At 41.9% G+C, this 21,863-nt stretch overlaps 1 protein-coding gene and 1 long non-coding RNA gene across 3 annotated transcripts; one reads left to right on the top strand and one right to left on the bottom strand.

Moving 5' to 3' along the window:
- The first annotated feature begins 845 nt into the window (after positions 1–845).
- Positions 846–10,943, top strand: FASTKD3 (FAST kinase domains 3). 2 transcript variants are annotated; one of them, XR_001111158.2, is made up of 7 exons: positions 846–907; positions 1,966–3,427; positions 4,088–4,173; positions 6,873–7,047; positions 8,067–8,257; positions 8,575–8,689; positions 10,581–10,943. XR_001111158.2 is itself a non-coding variant. In XM_012475271.2 (7 exons), exons 2-7 carry the CDS (start codon positions 1,990–1,992, stop codon positions 10,674–10,676), a joined length of 1,980 nt encoding a protein of 659 aa, XP_012330694.2. In that variant the 5' UTR covers positions 846–907; positions 1,966–1,989; the 3' UTR covers positions 10,677–10,943. The 2 variants fall into 2 exon arrangements, 1 of the variants encoding a protein (XP_012330694.2); XM_012475271.2 differs by having other exon boundaries at positions 8,188–8,257.
- Positions 7,687–17,544, bottom strand: LOC105733035 (uncharacterized). The gene is made up of 3 exons (XR_001111159.3): positions 17,478–17,544; positions 14,237–14,401; positions 7,687–7,888 (listed from the first exon to the last, which is right to left on the bottom strand). It is a non-coding gene; the product is annotated as an uncharacterized LOC105733035 (long non-coding RNA).
- Between the last annotated feature and the right edge of the window lie 4,319 nt (positions 17,545–21,863).

Below are 21,863 nucleotides of genomic sequence, written 5' to 3'. Positions count from 1 at the left end.
CGCATAAAACAGGTACTCTATAAGTTATGTGAATGAGTGAATAAACAATATAAAAACACTACGCATTTACAGCTTACAGAAAACGGCGGAAACGATAATGAAAACCTTACTACAGCTAAAATTTCTATCACTTCCCATGAAACACACACTTCCTGAGGGCTTCCCAGGATCAATCAACCCCTCACCCCTGCTACTGGCCCACAGCCTGGAACCACCTTCCCACGACTCTCAGCGGAGACCGGGGCCCCAGCAGGCCCAGGGGCGGCGCAGAGGCGGTAGGCAGAGCTCACCGCCGCGTCCCGGAGGGTGGGCGCTCGGAACGTCCCTGGTGCACGCCCCTCCATGGCACGCCCCCGTTCCCCGCGTCTCCGAGTGCGGTTTCCCTAGGCCTGTAAAACGCCTAGAACCAAAGGCAGAACATGTGGAGAGCCCCACACACCCCAGGGACCTCCCCGAGCAGAGGCCGACGCGGGGTCCAGGCACTTGCTCCTGGGGGCACCAAGGCCAAGCCCGAGCCCGCGCCTGCGGCGACACCCAGAACCCGAGGGGCGTAGGAACCACGGGCGCACGCTCACCACCCCGGGCCGCCTCTCTCTCGGGGTTAGTGCAGGACTGGCTGGCGGCCGGAATCCGAGAACTGTAGCCGCCAGAGCGCTCACCTGCACCGCGCCAGCCTAGGACGCACCAGCACAACGCGACTTCCACCAACCTTGAGCCCTAGCACACTGACGTAGCGCCCTGCTCGGTACTTAGGACCAATAGGAAGTTCCGCAGGGGACCTGGGCCAATCACATTGCTCCGCCGTGAGCCGTGGGCTGTGCTTCCGCCCCGCCCCGCGTTTGCTACGGAGGCCCACGAGGCCCTGGGGCCTCTGCGGCCACCTGGAGTGATTGGTGGGCCGTTTGCGGTAGGTGTCCACGCGGTCTCTCGGCGCGGTTGGCCAGGGTGGGTGTCACAGACCTCCCCGCAGGTCCCCGGGGCGCTGGGTTTGGGTGTGCTTGGCCCGTGAATCCCTTTCAATTCTAGGAGGACGCGCCCCGGGGCTCCCCACCTGTCTGTCCTGCCCGCTCGTGTTCCCAAATCCCCCCGCGGCGTCTTGAGGTCTGGACTTGCCGCCCCACCTTCTCCCTTCATAGATCTATGTTTTGCTTTTTCTTTTCCTGCCTTTTTTCTATTGCCTAAGTAAACCCTTTCCTTCAACCCTGACCGTCTCCAATCACTGAGGGGAAACCCACAGCTTAGGGCCTTTCCAGCGCGTTTGTTTTGAGACGGAGTCTCGCTCTGTCGCCCAGGCTGGAGTGCGGCGGCTCAGTCTCCGCTAACCTCAGCCTCCGCCTCCTGGATTCAAGCGATTCTCCTACTTCAGCCTCCCGAGTAGCTGGGACTACAGGCGATGTCACCACATCCGGCTAATTTTTTATTTTTAGTAGAGACGAGGCTTCACCATGTTGGCCAGTCCAGGCGTTTTTACCCTTGCCCTGCCCTAACCTCTCCTCATTTTGCCTACTTTACCCGTTCTTGGTTTGTTCGATTTTTATCGAAATGCAGTTCCTTCCTTCAACCAACGTTTAAGAGCCACCCTTAAGAGCTGCACTGCCTGAGTTTGAATCCTAGCTCTGCCACTTAACCACCTGCATAAACTGGGCAAAGTGACTTTGTGCTTCAACTTCCTCCTTGCGTAAAAAGATGGTAAAGGTTCTTAATCTGTAGGTTAATAGAATACCTACAACAGTGCTTAGCAAGTGACAGTGATTGTTATTGTTAGATGTCAGCCACTTTAACTCTAGGATGTCAGCCATTCTAGCTCTAGGATGCAGAGACCTTGCTCCACTGGTATTCATATGTTATCTATCCTTTTTTATCCATCCACTTTTTTTTCCGGTACTCGTTTGTAGTTTCATAAACGTTGATGTTGGGTCAATCGTGTTCTCAATGTATTTAACCATATCTTTTTAAATTATTTAGTTATCAAATTGAGAATCTGATGGCATGGCTTTAATCACCTTGAGGAAGAACCTTTATCGTTTATCTGATTTTCGGATGCATGGAGCTCTGGCTACTCTAAAAAATCAACCTCCAACTCATGTTCACAAGGTAGTCAAGGACCGTCCGTGCCCTTGGTTCTGTTCACGACAACCTGAGCCTTTCAAGGTCAGGTTCCATCATGCCCGTTGTAAAAAGTTTCATTTGGAAAATGGAAATGACCTTCATCCACTCAGTGGGTCAGTATTCTCTCAAGTAACTGACTGGGACAGGCATGACCAAAACGTTAAAAATGAGGACAGTCAGAGGTTTTACAAGAGATTAAGCAACTTGACTTCATCGGAAGAAGTGTTAAGTTTTATAAGCACGATGGAAACTTTGCCTGACACTGTGGCAGCAGGAGCTTTACAACGAATCTGTGAAGTGGAAAAAAAGGATGGTGATCAAGGGCTGCCAAAAGAAATACTGGAGAATAGCATCTTTCAAGCTTTATGCTTTCAGTTTGAACAGGAACCCTCAGAACTGTCAAACACTAGTTTGGTGACTGCTTTGCAAGCTCTGATTCTGCTCCATGTGGATCCTCAAAGTAGCCTGTTACTGAACCTGGTGGCAGAATGCCAAAATCGTCTCAAAAAAGGTGGCCTGGAAGTTCACAATCTTTGTATCCTTGGGGAAAGTCTGATTAGACTGTACAGTCCAGGTTGTGTGACACTAGAACTGATTATAAGTCAACTGCAAAGTGAAAAATTGGAAACATTTACCCCAGAGGATGTTGTGGCCCTTTATAGAATCTTGCAGGCATGTGCTGATAAAGTGGATGAACACCAGCCATTTTTAAATAAGATACACAACTTTTCCCTTTCAATAGTTTCCAACCTGAGTCCTAAATTGATAAGCCAAATGCTCACTGCCCTGGTGGTTCTTGATCAAAGTCAAGCACTTCCTCTGATTATAAAATTGGGCAAATATGTCGTGAGGCATATCCCACATTTCACTCACAAGGAGCTTGGGAGAGTCTTGGAGGCGTTCATATATTTTGGGCACCATGACAGATTTTTGACAAAAGCCCTAGAGCAGCATGTAGCTGCACTCCATCTCACACTGGATCCTGCAGTTGTCAGCAGAATCATGGAGTACTGCAGTAGAAAATTGATTCATTCAAAACCCATCCTCAATGCAGTGGCAGAAACTTTTGTTTGCCAATCAGAAAAATTTTCACCTAGTCAGATTTCTACATTAATGGAACCATTTGGAAAGCTCAATTATTTGCCACCAAATGCCTCTGCTTTATTTCGAAAGCTGGAAAATATGCTATTCACTCATTTCAATTATTTTCCACCCAAAGCACTATTGAAACTTCTTCATTCATGTTCACTTATTGAATGCCATCCAGTCAATTTTATGGCAAAAATATTCCACCCTTTTTTCCTTCAACGGCTGCAAGGTGAGTTGGTTATAACTCTGACAGTTTGAAAAAATTAGCCTTTATACTGGCAGTGGTTTCAAGTCACTTATAAAGGCAATGCCTTGACTTTATTTTTTCTTCCATAGTGATAAGATCTGAAGTTAACAGATGCTGGCGTAAACACAGCATGCTAGGATGTTGCATAGAGGGAGGAAGGCCGTCTCAGATAAAGTGACTTTTGCCTTAGCTGAGAAATTGCAGCATTCTTATGAGATAGGGTGAGCTGATGGCAGTGGAACTAGCCACTTTAACATGTTAGAACTTTTGATGAATGAGCAACTGTATCTTTTTTTTGAGAGAGAGAGGATGGTATTCATCTGAATTCAAGGCCACCCAAGTATGTCAAATTTCCGGAACTCCATAGTTAAAGGAAATTTCCACTAATTCTCTGAACATTTTTTATCTCTTTTAATTGTATTCCGTAGCTAGGAACTTGGGTTCTTGGAAGTCAGTTTCATCCTTGGCAAGAGGGGGGCATAAACAAGTTAATTTCATAGTGTCATTTACAAGTACAATACTTCTGTCTAGCGTGTGTAAGGCGATGTTCAATGTTCATGATGTTCGCATACATATTTAAAATTCAGACATAACTGTACCTCAATTCAGACGTAACTATGACTGGGATGCTTTCTGTTTCAGGTGAAGAATCTCATTTGGACAGATTGAGTCGGGCACAACTGACCCAACTTTTTTTAACCTCAATCCTAGAATGCCCTTTCTATAAGGTAAAAGCGTTACTTGTGTGTGGCTTTATTTCTTTATGGGTACAGTTTCCTTTTGTCTGCCCTGAAACTTTTTAAGTTCATTTACTTTTTATCTGTCTCAATAACCTCATGAAAAAGCAGAATTTCATTTACTTGGAGTTAGTTGCCCCCAGATAGTCTTTCCTTTGATGAATTGACCCCATTTTTGTGTTCTTGTTCTGGAAGGAACAACTTTCCCTGTGTAAGATTTCTTAGGAGGTTGTATCAGGTGCTGCAGGCGTGTGTGTTACAGTTTTTCTCCACTCTCTCTGAAGGCTTTATAGGGTTTTAGTACTAGCTTTCCCATAGCTGTTTGTTATCAAAGTGTGAACGTCTGAACTGATCAAATACCTAAATTATTTGCAAACACAGTACATTTTTAAGCCAAGCCGGAAGTTTGACTTTTATCTAATAGAGTTTAGTTTACCTAGAGTTTGCTCTTCCCACAAAGTACTATAAAGATTCATTCTAATATTTATCACATTCCTTATGTGGGATCAGAAATAGCACACCAGACTATGTCATTCTTTCTCTGCTTCTCTATACTTGATTCTGAATCATAGAGTATCTGATTTTTGAAATAAGGTATAAGAATGGAAAAATACCCCCTTTTTTAACAGCTTAGACGGTCCTAAGTTATATAAAGGTGAGTAATAGTTAACCCCAATCTCTTACCATCGCTAAAGGAACAGTATTAGAAGCAGTTTCTATGCCCAGATATATACAGGTGCATAAACACTGTCTATTTTTTCTCTTGTCAAGGAATGAGACTGACTAATCACAGTACAGTTTGCTTTTGTGCCCAGTATATCATGGACATCCTTGAGACCAGTGCACACAGGTCACATGCATTCTTTTTAGAAAGCCATGAGATTTCATGGTGTTTATTCCACTACGGATGCACTTTGAGGTTTTTTTCCAACTTTTGTCTCCATCAGGAATGCTGTAATAAACAGTCCTGCAAATCCTGTCATACTGGAGCCTTTTTGATTTTGTTCGTATATATACTAGATTCCTAAAGATGGCATTACTGGATTAATTTTTGATAGATACTGGCAGATTTTTTTTCCTTAATAGTTACAGATGTCACATTTCCTCAGCAATGAATGAAGGTGGCCACGTCTCCACCACTTCTATTACAGTGTGTTAGTAGTCTCTTTCATTTGTGTTCCTCAACTAAATGAAAGAGGGTATCATACCATATATATGTAAGTTGCATTTTAATGAGCATTAAGGAAGTTTAGCATATTTTCAAATATATGTTGGCCATTTACATTTCTTTTGTATTGCCTTTCTACACCTTAATTTATTCCCATTGGATGATTTCTTTTTTTTAAGGACTCATTGTAAAACAGATACTAACTATTATGAATGTTGTACTTATTTTCCCCTAATTTGTGGTCATATTACTTTTTAATATTACTTATGATGTATTTTCAAATGTTCTGTAGTCGAATCTGTCTTTTATGACTTCTGAGTTTCCTGTCTCACTTAAGCATGAATATTTTAAAACATTTTTAAAAATAATATATGTAAAATTTTATTTAGATCTTTGATCTAAAAATCGAATTTATTTTTATTATTATTTTTATATACATATTCTAATTAACAAATAAAATAAAGTTGTATATACTTATTGTGTTCATGTTTTGAAATATGTATACATTGTAGAATGGCTATATCAAGCCAGTTAACATGTGCGTCACCTCCATATCTATCATTTTATTTTGTGGTGAGAATATTTAAAATGTACTCTGGGCACGGTGGGTCATGCCTGTAATCTCAGCACTTTAGGAGGCCAAGGTCAGGAGTTCCAGACAAGCCTTATCAACATGATAAAACCTCGTGTCTACTAAAATACAAAAAATTAGCTGGGCATGGTGGCACGTGCCTGTAGTCCCAGCTACTCTGGAAGCTGAGGCAGGAGAATCGCTTGAACCTAGAAGGCGGAGGTTGCAGTGAGCTGAAGTCGTGCCATTGCACTCTAGCCTGGGCAACAAGAGTGAAACTCCGTCTAAAAAAAAAGAAAAAAAGAAAGTACTCAGCCATTTTCAAGAACACAATACATTCTTATTAACTGTAGTCAGCATGTTGTACCACCTGGAATTTATTAGAGTCTGTAAGGGATGACAGAATTTTAATTTAGTTCTTTTCCAAATCTGTTTTCCAAATAGATAACCAGTTTTCCAGCATCGTTTATTATATTGCTGTCCTTTTCTTCCTAAGTTGGAATGTCACTTTTATCACATTTTTCCCCTACAGATTGAGTATCCCTTATCTAAAATGCTTGGAACCAGAAGTGTTTCAGCTTTCAGCTTTTTTCATATTTTAAAATATTATATTTACCAGTTCAGCATCCCTAAGTCAGAAATTTGAAATCCAGTTTATTCTTGCTCCTTCCCCATTCCTTTTTACCTTCCTTCTTTACTTTTCTTTCTATTTATGGTAACCAGTGACTACTTTAAAAACACATATAAAAGATATTTTGAACTGTTAGACTTGAACTGTAACAATAGAAGTTTGCATCGTCATTTTGAGAGAGATGCCTGTCCCAGTTCCTGGAAAAGTATCATGCCTGTAAGATAATGTTATATCAAACTTTTCTAGCTAGGTAACCTTCAGTTTATTCTCTGGTTTTATATCTCATTTTTCTTTCTCATGTTTGCACATATGATTTTTAGGGTCCAAAACTCCTTCCTAAATATCAAGTGAAATCATTTCTTACCCCATGCTGTTCCATGGAGACCCCTATGGATTTTCATCTTTATAACTCTGTGAAGATTGGGCTGATTGACCTTTTAGGAGCAAGATTATATTTTGCTTCAAAAGTGTTGACACCCTATTGTTATACAATAGGTAAGTAGTATAAGGAGTTTTGTTGTTTTAAACCTAAGCATCCTGTTCGATTTTGGAGATATATGGGACCTAGAAGCAATAGAAGTTCTCTGGAAATGCAAAATGGAATGGTCCCCTTCCTGAAGGCAATTTGAAGCAGGTGGTTAGCAGCAGAACTATAGAGTCAAGACTGTCTGGGTTTAAATCTCACATGTTAGCCACATAGCAAAATGTCCTGGGCAGAATATTTAACCTTTTTCTGCTTGCTTCTTCCTCTGTAAAATGAGAGTAATAGTGACTTCAAAGTCTTATTTAAGGGCTAAATAAAATAGCACCTGGAACATAGGAAATGCTCACTAATTGTTAGCTACTACTAAAACCTAAGCCTGCACTGTCCAACTATAGTAGCCACTAGACTATGTGGCTATTTAAATTATTAAAAGTTTAAAAAAATTCCTCAGTTACATTTCAGGTGCCCAGTAGCCATATGTGGCTCATGGCTGCCAGATCGGACAGCGCCATTACAAAGATTTCCACATCCCAGAAATTTCTCCTGGACAACACTCCCAGTTCTCTGTCCTTACCATTCTCCTAAATCGATGAATAGGAGAAAGTCGTCTCATAAAGGCCATCAGTTCACAGGCTTCAGATGGTCACTTCTCTTTACAAAGGGAACTGCAGTTTACCAGAGGGGAAGGACAGGGAAGCCCTCCATGCTCGAAGACCAGGTGTCCGGGTGCAGCACACTTTCTTTACCAACCGTGGAGGCACTGCAAGTTGGAATGATGGAAGTTCTGAGTTGCATAGATGTCTAACGGCTTAAGGGTTTTCTTCACAGTCTGGATTAAAGGATCTCTGCCACCTGTTATAAGGGGAAAGATAAAGCATGCATGGTTCTTGTCATACCCCAGATAACTTCAGAACACGTTCTGTGGTTTAGTGTTGTTGGGCCTTCTTAATTTAAGGCTGACTTGATTGATCATAAAAGCCAATTAAATTATAATTCTCACCATTGTTTGGTTGTGGTCATTACTTTGCAGCCTTCAGTCCAATTGACCAATGCAGTGTGGAAGGAATCAAAACAGAGCAAAGAAATGAATACAGGAAGATAGTGTTTGTGAGGGTATCACAAGAGGAATTTTTCCTTTCTTCTCTCACCAGATGTTGAAATTAAATTAGATGAAGAAGGATTTGTATTGCCATTCACAGTTAATGAAGATGTCCATAAAAGGTACAGAAAAATGTTGTGTTTTTCACATTACAAGTCTTGTTGAGGCTAATAAGCAGTGGTATCTTTTTCTCAAGAAGGTGAAAAAAAATAGATACAATTCTGGAAATTAAAATGCTACTTTTCAGAATGTCATTTTTTGAAATTTCTTGTAATATTTTATAAACAATATTAATAAGATCAAATTCATGAGGTATTTGAAAATAATGTTGGCACATAGTAATAGCCAAATCCCAAATAAACTTTGGCAACTAAAATATATAGTGAATATGTTGGATTATTTTAAAAATTAAGTTTCTTTATTCTTTTTGATTTTTCAGGATAGCACTGTGTATTGATGGTCCACAAAGATTTTGCTCTAATAGCAAACACTTACTGGGAAAAGAAGCTATTAAACAAAGACACCTACAGTTACTCGGTTATCAAGTTGTTCAGGTACGATTTCACCTACTTTTTTTTTTCTAAAAGGAAATCCTAATTAAAATTTGTTTTTTCCAGGTGACTGTTAAAAAGTAAACAGACCGGGTGCAGTCGCTCATGCTTGTTATCCCAGCACTTTGGGTGGCCGAGTCGGGCAGATCACGAGGTCAAGAGATTGAGACCATCCTGGCCAACATGGTGAAACCCTGCCTCTACTAACAATACAAAAATTAACTGGGCGTGGTGGCATGCACCTGTAGTCCCAGCTACTCAAGAGGCAGAGGCAGGAGAATCGCTTGAACCTGAGAGGCGGAGGTTGCAGTGAGGCAAGACTGTGTCACTGCACTCCAGCCTGGCGACAAAGTGTGAGACTCATCTCAAAAAAAAAGTAAACTGAGGCACAATAACATTTTAAAGAATTTGATAAAGCAGCAGTAAATGAATTGGACAGCACAGAAATGGCTTGTGAACACATGAGGGAGGCTTTTATAGGAAGAACACAAGGACCCAAAGAATAGACTTGATTGGTTACAGTTATATATTCTTGTTGCCTTGTTTGAGTTATTCTGTGGACAGTTTATAGTTATGTAATTGAGTTTGTGAGATGCTTCTGATTGGTTGAGCATAAGTTCTGTTTTTCTCTAGTGGAAGCTTTTACAACAACTATCCCAAATTAAATTGTGCTTAACATTTGCTCTTTAAGCAATATGAAGGTTATTTCCAAGGCCTAACTGGCTTGGTCTGCTCAGAAATTTTTCAGGCACAGGCTCCATTTTAATTTACTTTAACAGTCCTAACTGGCCTGCCAGCCCAATGGACCACCAATCTTATGTCTAGTTTAAATAGCAACGTTGTTAATTCGGCTTAAATCTCTTGTCTTATATTTTGAAATACAGCATTTTGAGAGCTTTGATTTGTCAAAAGTGGGGCATACCTATATTCATTATAAGCTATGCTTAACTCTGCTTTTAGAATTACTCAATTGTTGGAATATGTGTTCTGTTTTAATTTCTCCTTGATTTAATAAATAATAATGGACAAGATAATCCATTACAACGAGGAGCTTCACCAACACTTCCTATTTAAGACCTTTTCAGTGTTTTCACTGTAGATAACGTAGTAAGGTCTTATGTGAGGGCTCAACAGTGCATGTGAATGAGAGCTGCCTTAATTCTCTAAGCTGTCTATACTAGGCAGAACTCTGATTTCATATCTGCCGACTGTTTTCTCCATCTTGCACCTCCCCAGCTGAGTATTCCTAAAACTAATCATGCCAGTTTGTGCTCAGAAGCCTTCATTGTTTCTTTACTGCTTACAGAATAAAGTAAAAACTTCTCTACATTTTAGCATTCAAAACCCTCCGTGGTCAGCCTGCAGCCAGGCCCCTGACACGTGGTTATTGGCCGGCTTCTCTGCTCCCAGCTGAGCAGCTCTCTCCTTTACTGAGCCTCCTGCTCTCTCTCTTCATTCCCTCTTTGCCCCTGCTGCATCCTCCAGCTCTCTGAATACCTACTTTCCAGCAGTTCGTCAGCATGCCCCCTCATCTAATGAAATGCCCACTCCCTGTCAGCACTAGATCACCACCCTACAGCTTGTTTTTCATATTTGTTGTGTAATTTAACTTGCCACCTCAGTTGTAAGCTCCTGGAGAACAAGGGATCATGTTTAATTCTTATTTCCATATTCTACATATTAATTCAGCAGATATTTACCAAGCCCCTTCTCAGTGCCAGGCACTGTTCTAGACACTGGGGATACAGGATGAAGAAGCTGGTTGGGAAATTTGCCTTCCAGGAGCTTACATTCTGCTGTGGGGAAGCGTGTAGGAAACAAACAAGGTAATCAACAGCCAGAGTAACCTCAGATTTGAAAGATCTTAACCAGTTTTACTTTTCTACCTTTACAGATGCCCTATCATGAGATTGAGATGCTAACAACAAGACTCGAAGTGGTGGAATATTTACAAAGAAAACTGTTTTCTCAAAACACTGTTCATTGGTGACAAGAAGGAATACTGGCTTCAGAACTCAAACAGTGAAAGAACTTGCATTTTTATGGAACTCAATATTAAAAAAAGAATATAATGTGAATTAGCCACTTTGCAGAATATGTTCTGGACTGGTGATCTGGAAGGATCTGTACCATGTGTACATTTATTGTGGTAAAATTTTAATTTAAATTTAATACTGGTGTCATAGATACTTTGTGTACATCAAACAATCATGTGCGATAAAGGAATTCAGTGAATAAATATTATTTTAAAATCTTTTCTCATAGTTATCTGCTAAATGAAAATAGTTTGCTCTTTAGAGACCTTTTATTTTCTAGCAGACATAAGGAAGAAATTTTATCTCTTTGTATTCTGTGAGTGGAAGTGAGATGTACCGTAAGGAAAGGGAGCAATGAAAAAGAGCGTACAGTGCTTTGGATATAAATATTATGGAATTACACAGAAACAATCCTTTAGTTAATACGATATATTAGTGTGGCAACTTTTTTTAATAAACATGTAGAAAAGTGGAAAAGCAATCTAGGTAGGTTTTTTGGGGAGGTGTTTGATTGTAGGAAGGATCTTCTAAATTTTAGATCAAGAATGAATTAAATTGTAGTTCATTGCAGAGGCTTCATTGCCTCCCTACAGTCAGGTTGCAGTTTCAGGGGAGAAGAGGTCAATGAGGCCGAATGGGGTAGCAGAACTTTGGGGTTGGACACTCAGGCTTCACCACAAGTAGTGCTGTGACCTTGGACCGGGCAGCTGCTGTGTAGCGTTCACCGACTGCTGAGCGCATGCTGAGCACTTCGCATGACGCGTGTGTGGCTCTCACATGCCTTCTAATTTAGGTACTGTTCCTATTTTACAGAGTAGTGGGCCAGCTCTGAGAGGGCAAATGTTCTACCTGATCATTCATCATGAGTGACGAATGTCAGATTTGAATCTGTCCCTAAGAAGCAATAAAACAGTGCTAAAAATTTAAGTTCAGGAATCCTACAGCTTGGGTTTGAGTTTCAGCTTCATCGCCTGCTAACTGTGACCTCGAGCTTCAGTTTCCTGAGAGCTCCTCTTAACATTAGAATGGAATTTCTGTCACGGTCCCTATGGCTTCTGCAGCAATGCACAAACTGGGTGTTTTAAAACAATAGAGATTTACTCTCTCACATTGCTGGAGGCTGAAAAACCCAAAATCAAGGTGTCAGTAAGGTCATGCTCCCCATGAAACCTTGAGGGGAGAGCCTTTCTGCTTCCTCCAACGTCTGGTGATGACAGACATTCCTTAGCTCGTGGCAACATAACTTAACCGTCTTCCTTCTTCGCGTGCCATCTTCCCTTTGTGTGTGTGTGTGGCCCTGTGTCTTCACGTGGCCGTTAATGTGCATGTGTCTCTGTCTTCACGTGGCCGTTAATGTGCATGTGTCTCTGTCTTCACATGGTGTTCTGGTTTGGCTGTGTCCAAATTTCCCTTTTACAGGGATGCCACCCATATTGGATGAAGGCTTACTCTAGTGGCTTTATCTTGATTACGTCTCTAAGGACCCTATGTCCAAATAAGGTGACATTCTCACATACTGGGTCAGGGCTGCCATGTCTTTTTTGAAGGAGGGACAAGGGACATAATCATGTTGAACCTGTAACATGTTGAGATGAGAATTATATAAGACACTTAGCAAAGTGCCTTCTACAGAGTAAGCACACAGTGCCAGTTAGCTGGTACTAGTCTGAATGTCCACCCCATCATACTTCTTACTTCATTTTAGCTTTGGGGGCCTATTTACTTATAATAGGAAATGGAGACTAGATGAGCTAAGATCACTTTTTGTCTCCAATGACAAAGCTTGACACAATGGAGGCAAATGGAGATTGAACGAGAGACAGGTAGGTAGGTTCTGATATATCGATATACCTAGGTGACCTTGCTGCTCATTTGGGACCTGGCTTGGAAGGATTGTCACACCTCTCTGAAACTAGGTCATTAGTTGATTGACACTTTCACAGCTGTTAGATGACTTAAAACAGGTGTTCCTGCACTGAGCCTAAGATCTGTTCCAGATCACATCAGGCCTCAGAAACCCCTTTCACACCTCCTCGCAGCTAGACTCCATTCCTGTGTCGTCTTCTGCCTTTTGTGAACTCAGCTTCCCTCCCTGGCCTCCCTGGCCTCTGGTCCACCCTCACTGTGCTGTACACTCTCCCCATGACTCAACTAATTCCTGGTGTGAAACTCAACCCAGAAATGTGGTGTGAGGTTAAAAGCATACAGTTTAAAGAGCAGAGAGGGACTTAACTAACTTAGCCACACGAAGAGGTAATGACAGTCTGTTATAAATGCTATGAAGAAAAATACAGCCCGAACATTTCTTCATGTGTGCTGTTGACCTAAGTCCATCTCATCCATTGCAACCCTTTTCCTGCTCAGAATCAGATGCTCTTCCTTCTGCAGTTTTCACTTACAGCTTCTGCTGAGCCTGTCTCATTTGACTCTCCCCAACCCTCTTCATGTATGCATTCGGCAGACACTCACGGCTCTGATCACACTGGGCACACTCAATACTCCAGCTCCAGGGCCAAGTAGGAAAGAGTCCCGGCCCTGGGGGGGCTTGAAATGGGTGCGATTAACAGATTTGTGAGCAGGCAATGGGAGTGGTGAGGCCTCCGGCACCCCTGACTCACAGACAAGGCTCTGGGAAAGCAAAGACTGAAGGTCTGCCTGGGCAGTGAGAGTCTCAGAGTGATTTGTAAGCTGAGTTTTAGAAGAAAGAGAAGAGGGTCTGGGGGTTCAATTGCCATGGCTGGAACACCCAGTACAAAGCATGCAGGATTGGCCCAGGGAGGGAGGCTAGACCTGCCTCTGGCCCCATTCAAATTTTAATCCTGATAAAGTACATGAAAATAATTTAGGCTAATAGATAGATATAAGGTTGCTGGTTTTACTAACGAGCAAATTTTTTTTGACAAGTTTTGTCAAATCATAAAGCCAAGTCCTTTTAAACTGAATTCTCATGCTGATGAATTTTTATGTCTATATCTGTACAAGCAAAAGTGATGTGAATATGTCATTGCAATTACACATCCAATATGATGGCTCTTGCAACTATATATTTGACAGTATTTTTAATAATTGCATAAACTTGCTATATTTGTTTTCAAAAGTAAAGCAAAGCAAGAAAAATGAGTGAAAAATTGTTTTACTTGCTAGCATGTCTTGCAGCAACAGTGATATTCTTTGGACCTATCAATAGGGGGCAGCAAAGTTCAGGACTTTGCGCTGCTGTGGTTGACACTAGATGATCTCTGCAGAAAAAGAGGATCCTCTTTGACTGTGTGTAGACGGCAAGCAGGCAGGAGCTGTGGAAGAGCATGCTGACAGTTCTGCCTGAACGAAACAGCCATTCTTCTGTACCTTTCCTTACCTTCCTCTAGGTAACGAATGTGCTTCTCTTGGGTACATGTGGACACTTAGTATTTGTTACGTGGAAGAAAATACAGGAAGGAGCAAAATTCTCAATTTGACAGAATTCTGGGGAAGCAGGGAAGCAGTCAGTTCCTTCTAACAAAGGTATACCTACTAGAAGACGTTGTGTGCAAATCCAGAGAGGAATCTTGGCTCAGTGAGGAAGTAGGCAAATTATCCCCTTAGGGCTGAGATCTCTTAAACTGGGACTATACCCAGCTCCATTACTTGGTGTGGATAGTGACATGAGATACATCTTGTAAGCTGTTTAGCCCAGTTCCTGGAAAATAGTAAGCAGTGAACATTGAGTGCAACTATTGTTATTGGTACATGTGTATTCATTCATTCTCAGTTAAACTTTATCACACAGCTCATGGTGAGGGTTCACGTGAGGCACAGTCTTTAAGAAGGAACATGGCTGAGTTGTTGATCAGGACTTCCAGGAGTGCCACTGTGAGTCTTTGACAACTGCTTTTGTTAATTATCAAGGACATAGTGCTAAGAAACTTTGTTCTCTAAAGCCTTTGTCGTTTGAAATCAGGTCAATAAAAATGGAGAATCAAACTATTGTCTATACGAACTGAACCACATGGCCCACTCTGACCAATGGAGAAGTAGCTTCAATATCCCCCTCAATTGCAGAGCTCTAGATGTGGGAATTTTGCAACAGCATTCTACATTTGTCTTCCCTTTGAGGGACCTGAATCAGCTTGTTAGACCAAGCTTACTGCTAACTCTTTGGCACACAAACTGGCTGTGCTTGAGTCTCTCCAGCCCAGCTTCGTTAAATTTTACCTAAATTCACCCCTCCCCATAACAGCCCTGTCTGGTCCTGTGTTCGGCTCCACGTCTCTTGGCTCCTGGGGTGTGCAGTCTCCCTTGCTGCACCAGTCAGGAAACCTGACTTCATGTTGATGTTCTCCCCGTGTTGGGCTCCATCAAAAGAAATTTTGCCTTCCTCCAGTACTTGTAATCCCATCTCAAAAAAAAGCACACGTCTCCCTCTCACTCCCACAGTCTCCGATACAGAGTGCTCACGGTGTGTGGGCTAAGCTGATATTTTGGGTTCTAATGTTTACAAGAAACAATCTCTTTTAATAACCCTACTGTTTTTGCTTGCATTACAGGAAATTTTGAACACACATAAGAATTGAAAGAAAAGTATAAGAATTGAAAGAAAAGCTGGTTCAGTGGCTCATGCCTATATTCCCAGTGCTTTGGGAGGCCAAGGCAGGAGGATTACTTGAGGCCAGGAGCTAAGATCACGCCACTGCTCTCCAACCTGAGCAACAGAGCAAAACCCCATCTCATTAAAAAAAAAAAAAAAAAAAAAAAGCATAAGTTCACAAATCCCCCTATTCAGCATGAAAAATTACCATGATTTTCCAATCATGTTTCATCTAATCTATAACTTTTTCTTTTTTTTACTGAAATGTTTCTAGAGAAATCCAATCTATCATATGATTTTATCCTAAGTAATTCAGTATTCATCTATAACTGATAAGCGTTTTTTCTTTTTTTAGCGAATCATTCAGCCATTGTTACAAATAACAAAATTAATAATTATTCCCTGTCAACATTTAATGTCTAGTCTATATTCTAAATTTCCTGTACTGTCTAAAAAATAGTTTTTAACTGTTGATGTTTTTGAATCAGTATCCAAAGTCCACAGATGACATTTAGAGATTCTACCACTAAATTTAGTCTCTTATCTCTATAACTGCCACTCTTTCTCACCTAGTTTTCATGCCATTAAGTTATTGGAGAAATTAGATCAATTGCCCTGTAGAATGTCCCACCAACACATTTGGTGTGTCTAACTTGTTTCTCCATCTATCTGCTGTATTTCCTGTTAAGCCAAAGGGCAAATCCAGAGACTTGCTTCAGTTCACCTTGAATGACTTGGGAATGATGCTTGAGAGGGGTGTGGTGTATTTCCTCTGCATTGCCATCATTTCTTGTTAGCGATGGTCTTTAGGATGGATGAGTGAGTTCCTGTGTTGTCAGCTTGATCCCTCCACTGTGTGGTCCCCACAGCCTCTCTCCTGACATTTGTGGTCGAATCCATTATTTGACTAGGTGCTGCAAAATGAAACAAACAAACAAAAAAAGCAAAACAAAACCATTTCCTAATTCTATTATTCTACTTGTATTAGCTAGTAATCTTCTACAAAGAAGGAATTTCTCCTGTTAACTATTTGTGTACCCTGAAATCAAAGTTTATTCAGAAAAAAAGTTTCCTTCTTTGTATGCATTTTCAGAATAAGGGGTTGGTGGTCTAGTCAGCTTCGTGTTTGTTCTAGGATGTTTGTGAACTCAGGAACTTCTGCGGATTTGCCATGCGTCAATCCTCTGCAGTCTTCTTCCTGATGCTTAGATTGTTCCGTTTTAGGACAGTGGGATACCCTTCAGGTGGTCGCCTTTGTCCTTTTGACCTTGTCATGTTAGTTTTTGCTATTTTCTTTGCAGAAGAGGATGTCCCAGCTCATCTTATCCATTTCTGGTCTCAGACTTGGGATCAGACCTCTCTCTAAGGAGCCCTGGTTCCTGCAGGGCAGTGGCACTCATTGCTAGAGTTTCAGTAGTTTTGATGTAACATTTTGGTCGTTTTTATTTCAAAATCAATAAGGTAAAAAAAACAAAATTAAATTTTTATTTATAAGTCTCAATTCATAAGCTTGATACTTAAAGTTACTCACCATAGGGACTTTATCAATTGGCTGAGTCATCTCCAGGACAAACCCAATGCTAAACATGCTTTCTAAGTCTCCTGACAATATTTATGTCTTTTTACCAAGCAGGAAGCATCCAATAAAGACCTTGTTTAATCCCACCACATACTGCTTCCCCAGTCTGTGATGCAGTTAAGCTGCTTTTGCAGGATGGACAATGGCTTCCTTGCTCTAGGAGCCAGGGTCATGCTATTATTCTCACTGTTAAATAGCAGTGACAAAGAGTCTGGAGAGCAATGCCAGGAGGTTATTTGGGTTTGTGCCTTTGAGTTCATAATTTGTAAAATTTTCTGGGACACTGTATTAGGGTTTTCTAGAGGGACAGAACTAATACGATGTATGTATATATATCCTTTTATTTACGTGTTTATTAAGTATTATATATACTTACATAGTTTATTTATAATATAAATGTATATAGTTTACTTATATACTTGTATAGTTTATTTATAATATATAATACTTATATAGTTTATTATATAATACTTTTATAGTTTATATGTTTATTAAGTATTATATATAATACTATATAACTAATAGGATTATATATATAGCTAATAGAATATATATATCCTTTATATATATATCATATATATATATGGTGTTTATTAAGTATTAACTTACATGATCACAAGGTCCCATAATATGCTATCTGCCAGCTTGAGGAGCAAAGAGAACCAGTCCAAGTCTCAGAACTGAAGAACTTGGAGTCTGACGTTCGAGGGCTGGAAGTGTCCACCACGGGAGAAAGATGTAGACTGGGAGTAGGCCAGTCTCGCCTTTTCACATTTTTCTGCCTGCTTTATATCCACTGGCAGCTGATTAGCTGGTACCCACCAGATTAAGGGTGGGTCTGCCTCTCCCACTGACTCAAATGTCAATCTCCTTTGGCAACATCCTCACAGACACCCCCAGGATCAATACTTTGTATCCTTCGATCAAAAAAACACTCAGTATTATTAACCATCACAGGCACACAGAGGGCAGTCATCCTCCTAGCTAGTTACAAACCTGTGTTTTACATCCCTCTTCCCCTCCACCATCATGTAACATACCAGATGTAGAGGCATTCTTACTCCAATTAATTTTAAGATATTTTAGATCCTGTAAATTAAAATCCAATTACAGTAGAACCCTTAAGTGAGTTTACAGAGCAAATTTAAAATAAAATAATTGCAAAAGCTTTTAAACTTAAAATGGAGACATTAACCGTATGTTTAAAACCTCTGCATGATCAACAGAAGAGTTAAACGGTGGGAGGTAGGGAGTGAGATGGTGGTATTTTAATGTCTTCGCAGGTTGCTTTCCCTCCTGGTTCCACCACAGCTAACAGAGGTTTACAAGGTGGGGTGAAGCAGGAAACCTAGCTGTCGCTGTGTTTCCCAGCTGGCTAGGTGCCTGGCTGAGTCACCAGCTACAGCATCCTTTCCTTCAGGCCATGGTTCTGCCTCAGAGTAGTCTGAGAACCCTCAGACCAGCCCTGCTTTCGAGATACTTGTGCATCTTTCAGGAGGAGCACCCACTGGCGATGTTACCTGGCCAAGTCATTTATCCTCCCTTCATGTCGGTTTTCTCAACAGCATTATGAACTAGATGGGTCTTCCCAGCTTAAAAAGTCTATTGGTTTAGGTCAACTCAGGATAAATATAACATATATACCATGCAAGGTGTAGTGAAGCCACAGCTAATGGGACATGACAGCTGCCTTCACTGGTTTCTTCTTCCCTGCCTCACATTAATAGAAAAAGCACTTCAAAAGCTTCCGTTTTATTCAGCTGTCGACAGAAATGGCCAGGAATTTCAGTTGTAGGGCGGCCTCTGCACCTCCTGAACTCTTGTGAACTATATTCCTTCGCTGATAGGTTAGCACCCCTGCAAGGGATTGCTCACATGACCTACTGGAGAGATGCAGGCAGCAGCAGTCCCATCAGGTGGGCATCGCTGTGCTGTGTACATGGCCAGGGCGCACTCGGTCAGCCTAACCAGAGCAATGCAAAACAGTGCACAGACTGTCAGCTCCGAGAGCCTGTGTAAATTTGTGATGCTGGAATGGGATTTGGAGGTTGCACAACCCATAATACTAAGGTTGTCATTAGAAACACTGAGGTGAGGCCAAGTGTGGTGTCACATGCCTGTAATGGCAGCACTTTGGGAGGCTGAAGTGAGTGGATTACTTGAGGTCATGAGTTCCAAAGCAGCCTGGCCAACATGGTGAAACTCTGTCGCTACTAAAAATACAAATATTAGCTAGTTGTGGTGGCATGCACCTATAATCCCAGCTACTTGGGAGGCTGAGGCAGGACCGATTGAACTTAGAAGGTAGATGTTGCAGTGAGCCAAGACCATGCCACTGCACTACAGCCTGAGCAACAGAGCGAGACTCTGTCTCAAAAAAAAAAAAAGAAAGAAGAGAACAGAAAAGGAAAGAAAGGAAAGAAAGAAGGAAAAGAAACACTGAGGTGGATCTGATCCTCTGTATGTGTGACGGTTAATACTGAGTGTCAACTTGATTGGATTGAAGGATGCAAAGTATTGATCCTGGGTGTGTCTGTGGGAGTGTTGCCCAAGGAGTTTAACATTTGAGTCAGTGGGCTGGGGAAGGAAGACTCACTCTCAGTCTGAGTGGTTGCCATCTAATCAGCTGCCAGTGCGGCCAGAATATGGTGGTGGCAGGTAGAAAAACATGGAAAGACTAGACTGGCTTCGCCTCCCAGCCTACATCTTTCTCCCACGCTGTGCGCTTCCTGCCCTTGAACATCCAAGTTCTTCATCCTTGCTCCTCAGCTTGCAGATGGCCTATTGTGGGACTGGTAGAGTTGGGCTCTGTGTCCCCACCCAAATGTCATCTTGAATTGTACTCCCCTAATCCCATGTGTTGTGGGAGGGACCTGGTGGGAGATAGTTTGAATCATGGGAGTAGTTTCTCCCACATTGTTCTCCTGGTAGTGAATAAGTCTCATGAGATTTGATGGGTTTATTCGGGTTTCCGCTTTTGCATCTTCCTCATTTTCTCTTGCTGCCACCATGCAAGAAGTGCCTTTTGCCTTCCGCCATGACTCTGAGGCCTCCCCAGCCATGTGAAACTGTAGGTCCAATTAAACCCCCTTTTCATCCCAGTCTCAGATATGTCTTTATCAACAGAGTGAAAACGGACTAATACAGGGACTATGTGATCATGTGAGTTAATACTCCTTAATAAACTCGAGAGAACCCTAATACAGTATAGTTAACCCAGCCCCAGAGTGTGAACCTGTTTTCCCTGTTAATTTGCCTCCTTTGAGAGGGGAGTTTTCACACTTCTTTCATACTCCTCTTCTCCTACACAGAACTTTTGAGTACAAGTACAGATGTGAGGAGCCTAAACATATCACGCTCTGTGACCTTGTATTCCAGTCATGTACCCGGGAATACAAAATAAGATCATACAGGAAAATACTTTTTTAAAAAGAATTTTTTTTAAAAAGGAACTAAAGCCTCTTAATAATCAACGTTACCAAAGTCTGTCTTGCCCATGGTTTCATCTGTCTGGTACTGTAGGGCTGAGGGTGTGTCTTATGCTGTGCTGAGGCTCAGGATCTGAGAAATAAAGAGGCAGGACGTAGAAGTACAAAGAAAACGCAGCTGGGCTCGGGGGGCCACGCCACCTATGAGCGGAGTCAGGTGAGGCCTCAAGTGTCCAGAAGCGTGAGTATTTATTGTGCATAGGTTAGTGGGCAGGGCAGTGAGTGAAATCATCTTTAAGGATAGTGATAGGGTAGTGAGCAATAAAACATGGGGTCCACCTCCATTAGGTCACCTAGGCCAGGAGGTGGACAGTGCGCAGCAAGGGGCCTGTTCCCATGAAGGCAAGGGCCATGTGCAGTAACGTGTCCACCCCCATTAGGTCACCGAGGCTTGAAGGTGGGCCATGCGCAGTGAAGAGGGTGCAGTGTGCAACACTTCTATCTATAGTTGCAGTGGGCAAACTACTTCTAAGAAGATTTACAGGAGGATGCTTTAAGTCACATAGCAGTGACAGAGCTGTCAAGGTTACCACCACCTTCTGGCAGCTTCCAATGAGTTCTATGGGAAGATGCTTTTCGAGCAGCATAGTAGCAAGAGCTAACAAAGTTCACAGTCACCAGGGTGGATTGCTGTTCTGAGGGCAGCCTTCCACAAGAACTGGAGCAAGGTCCTACAACTCCTTTATCAAGAGGAGTGGCTCTTGCCCCAAGCCTGCCGTACAGAGGGTATCTTTACGATACTGAACGCTACCGCCTGGGCCATGGATTCTTGTCCTGGTATAACTGTTTTCCCTTAAATCATGCTCTGCACTGTGTCTGCTCTAGGCATTCCTCCGATTATAAGCTGCTTATTCCTTAATTCATGCTCTGTACTGTGTCCACTCTAGGCATTCCTCAGATTATGAACTAAGATATAATTATAGGTATATATGTAGGGAAATATTCTTTAGGCACTCATACTATCAACTATTATATGATTATATACAGAGGATTACATAAAGGGATTCTATAAGCCATGATTCTATAAATTAATATATGATTATATAAAGGATTATATAAAAGGAAATAGCTGAGTAGTAACACTATAAAGTAAGATATTCTTCAAGCCCTAACTGTGCCAGAGTTCTGCTTAGCTCTCATTCCTTGGTGCCTATATGGGGGGTTAACCACATAGTACACCAACCTGCATCTTCAGGCCTCACGTCTCATTCCACCTTCATCTCTAGGGTACCGTTCCATGGGTGTGACTCATGTTGTGAAAGTAGCATCTCACCTCTAGTAGATGCCTCTGTCTTCTGCTGCCAGCCCCAGGGCTCCTCGGACACCAGTGAGGCAAGACACTGCAGGGGAGCCTGTGAGGCCCTGGGGCAGGGGTCATAAAGCTGAGGAGCCAACAACTGAAAGAGTGAGCCTCCACCCAGCAGACAGGAGCAAGAGACAAAACACGCCTCCATGTTGATCCTCTGGCGCAATTCTTCAAGGGTCTCTCCAGGCCCCTCGGGAAGGT

Source organism: Aotus nancymaae, unplaced genomic scaffold, assembly GCF_030222135.1.
Source record: "Aotus nancymaae isolate 86718 unplaced genomic scaffold, 86718_ANA_hifiasm-v0.15.2.pri h1tg000014l, whole genome shotgun sequence".
In the NCBI taxonomy this organism is placed as follows: Eukaryota; Metazoa; Chordata; class Mammalia; order Primates; family Aotidae; genus Aotus; species Aotus nancymaae.
Note: the sequence above shows the minus strand (reverse complement) of the source record. Positions and strands in the feature narration are given on the sequence as shown.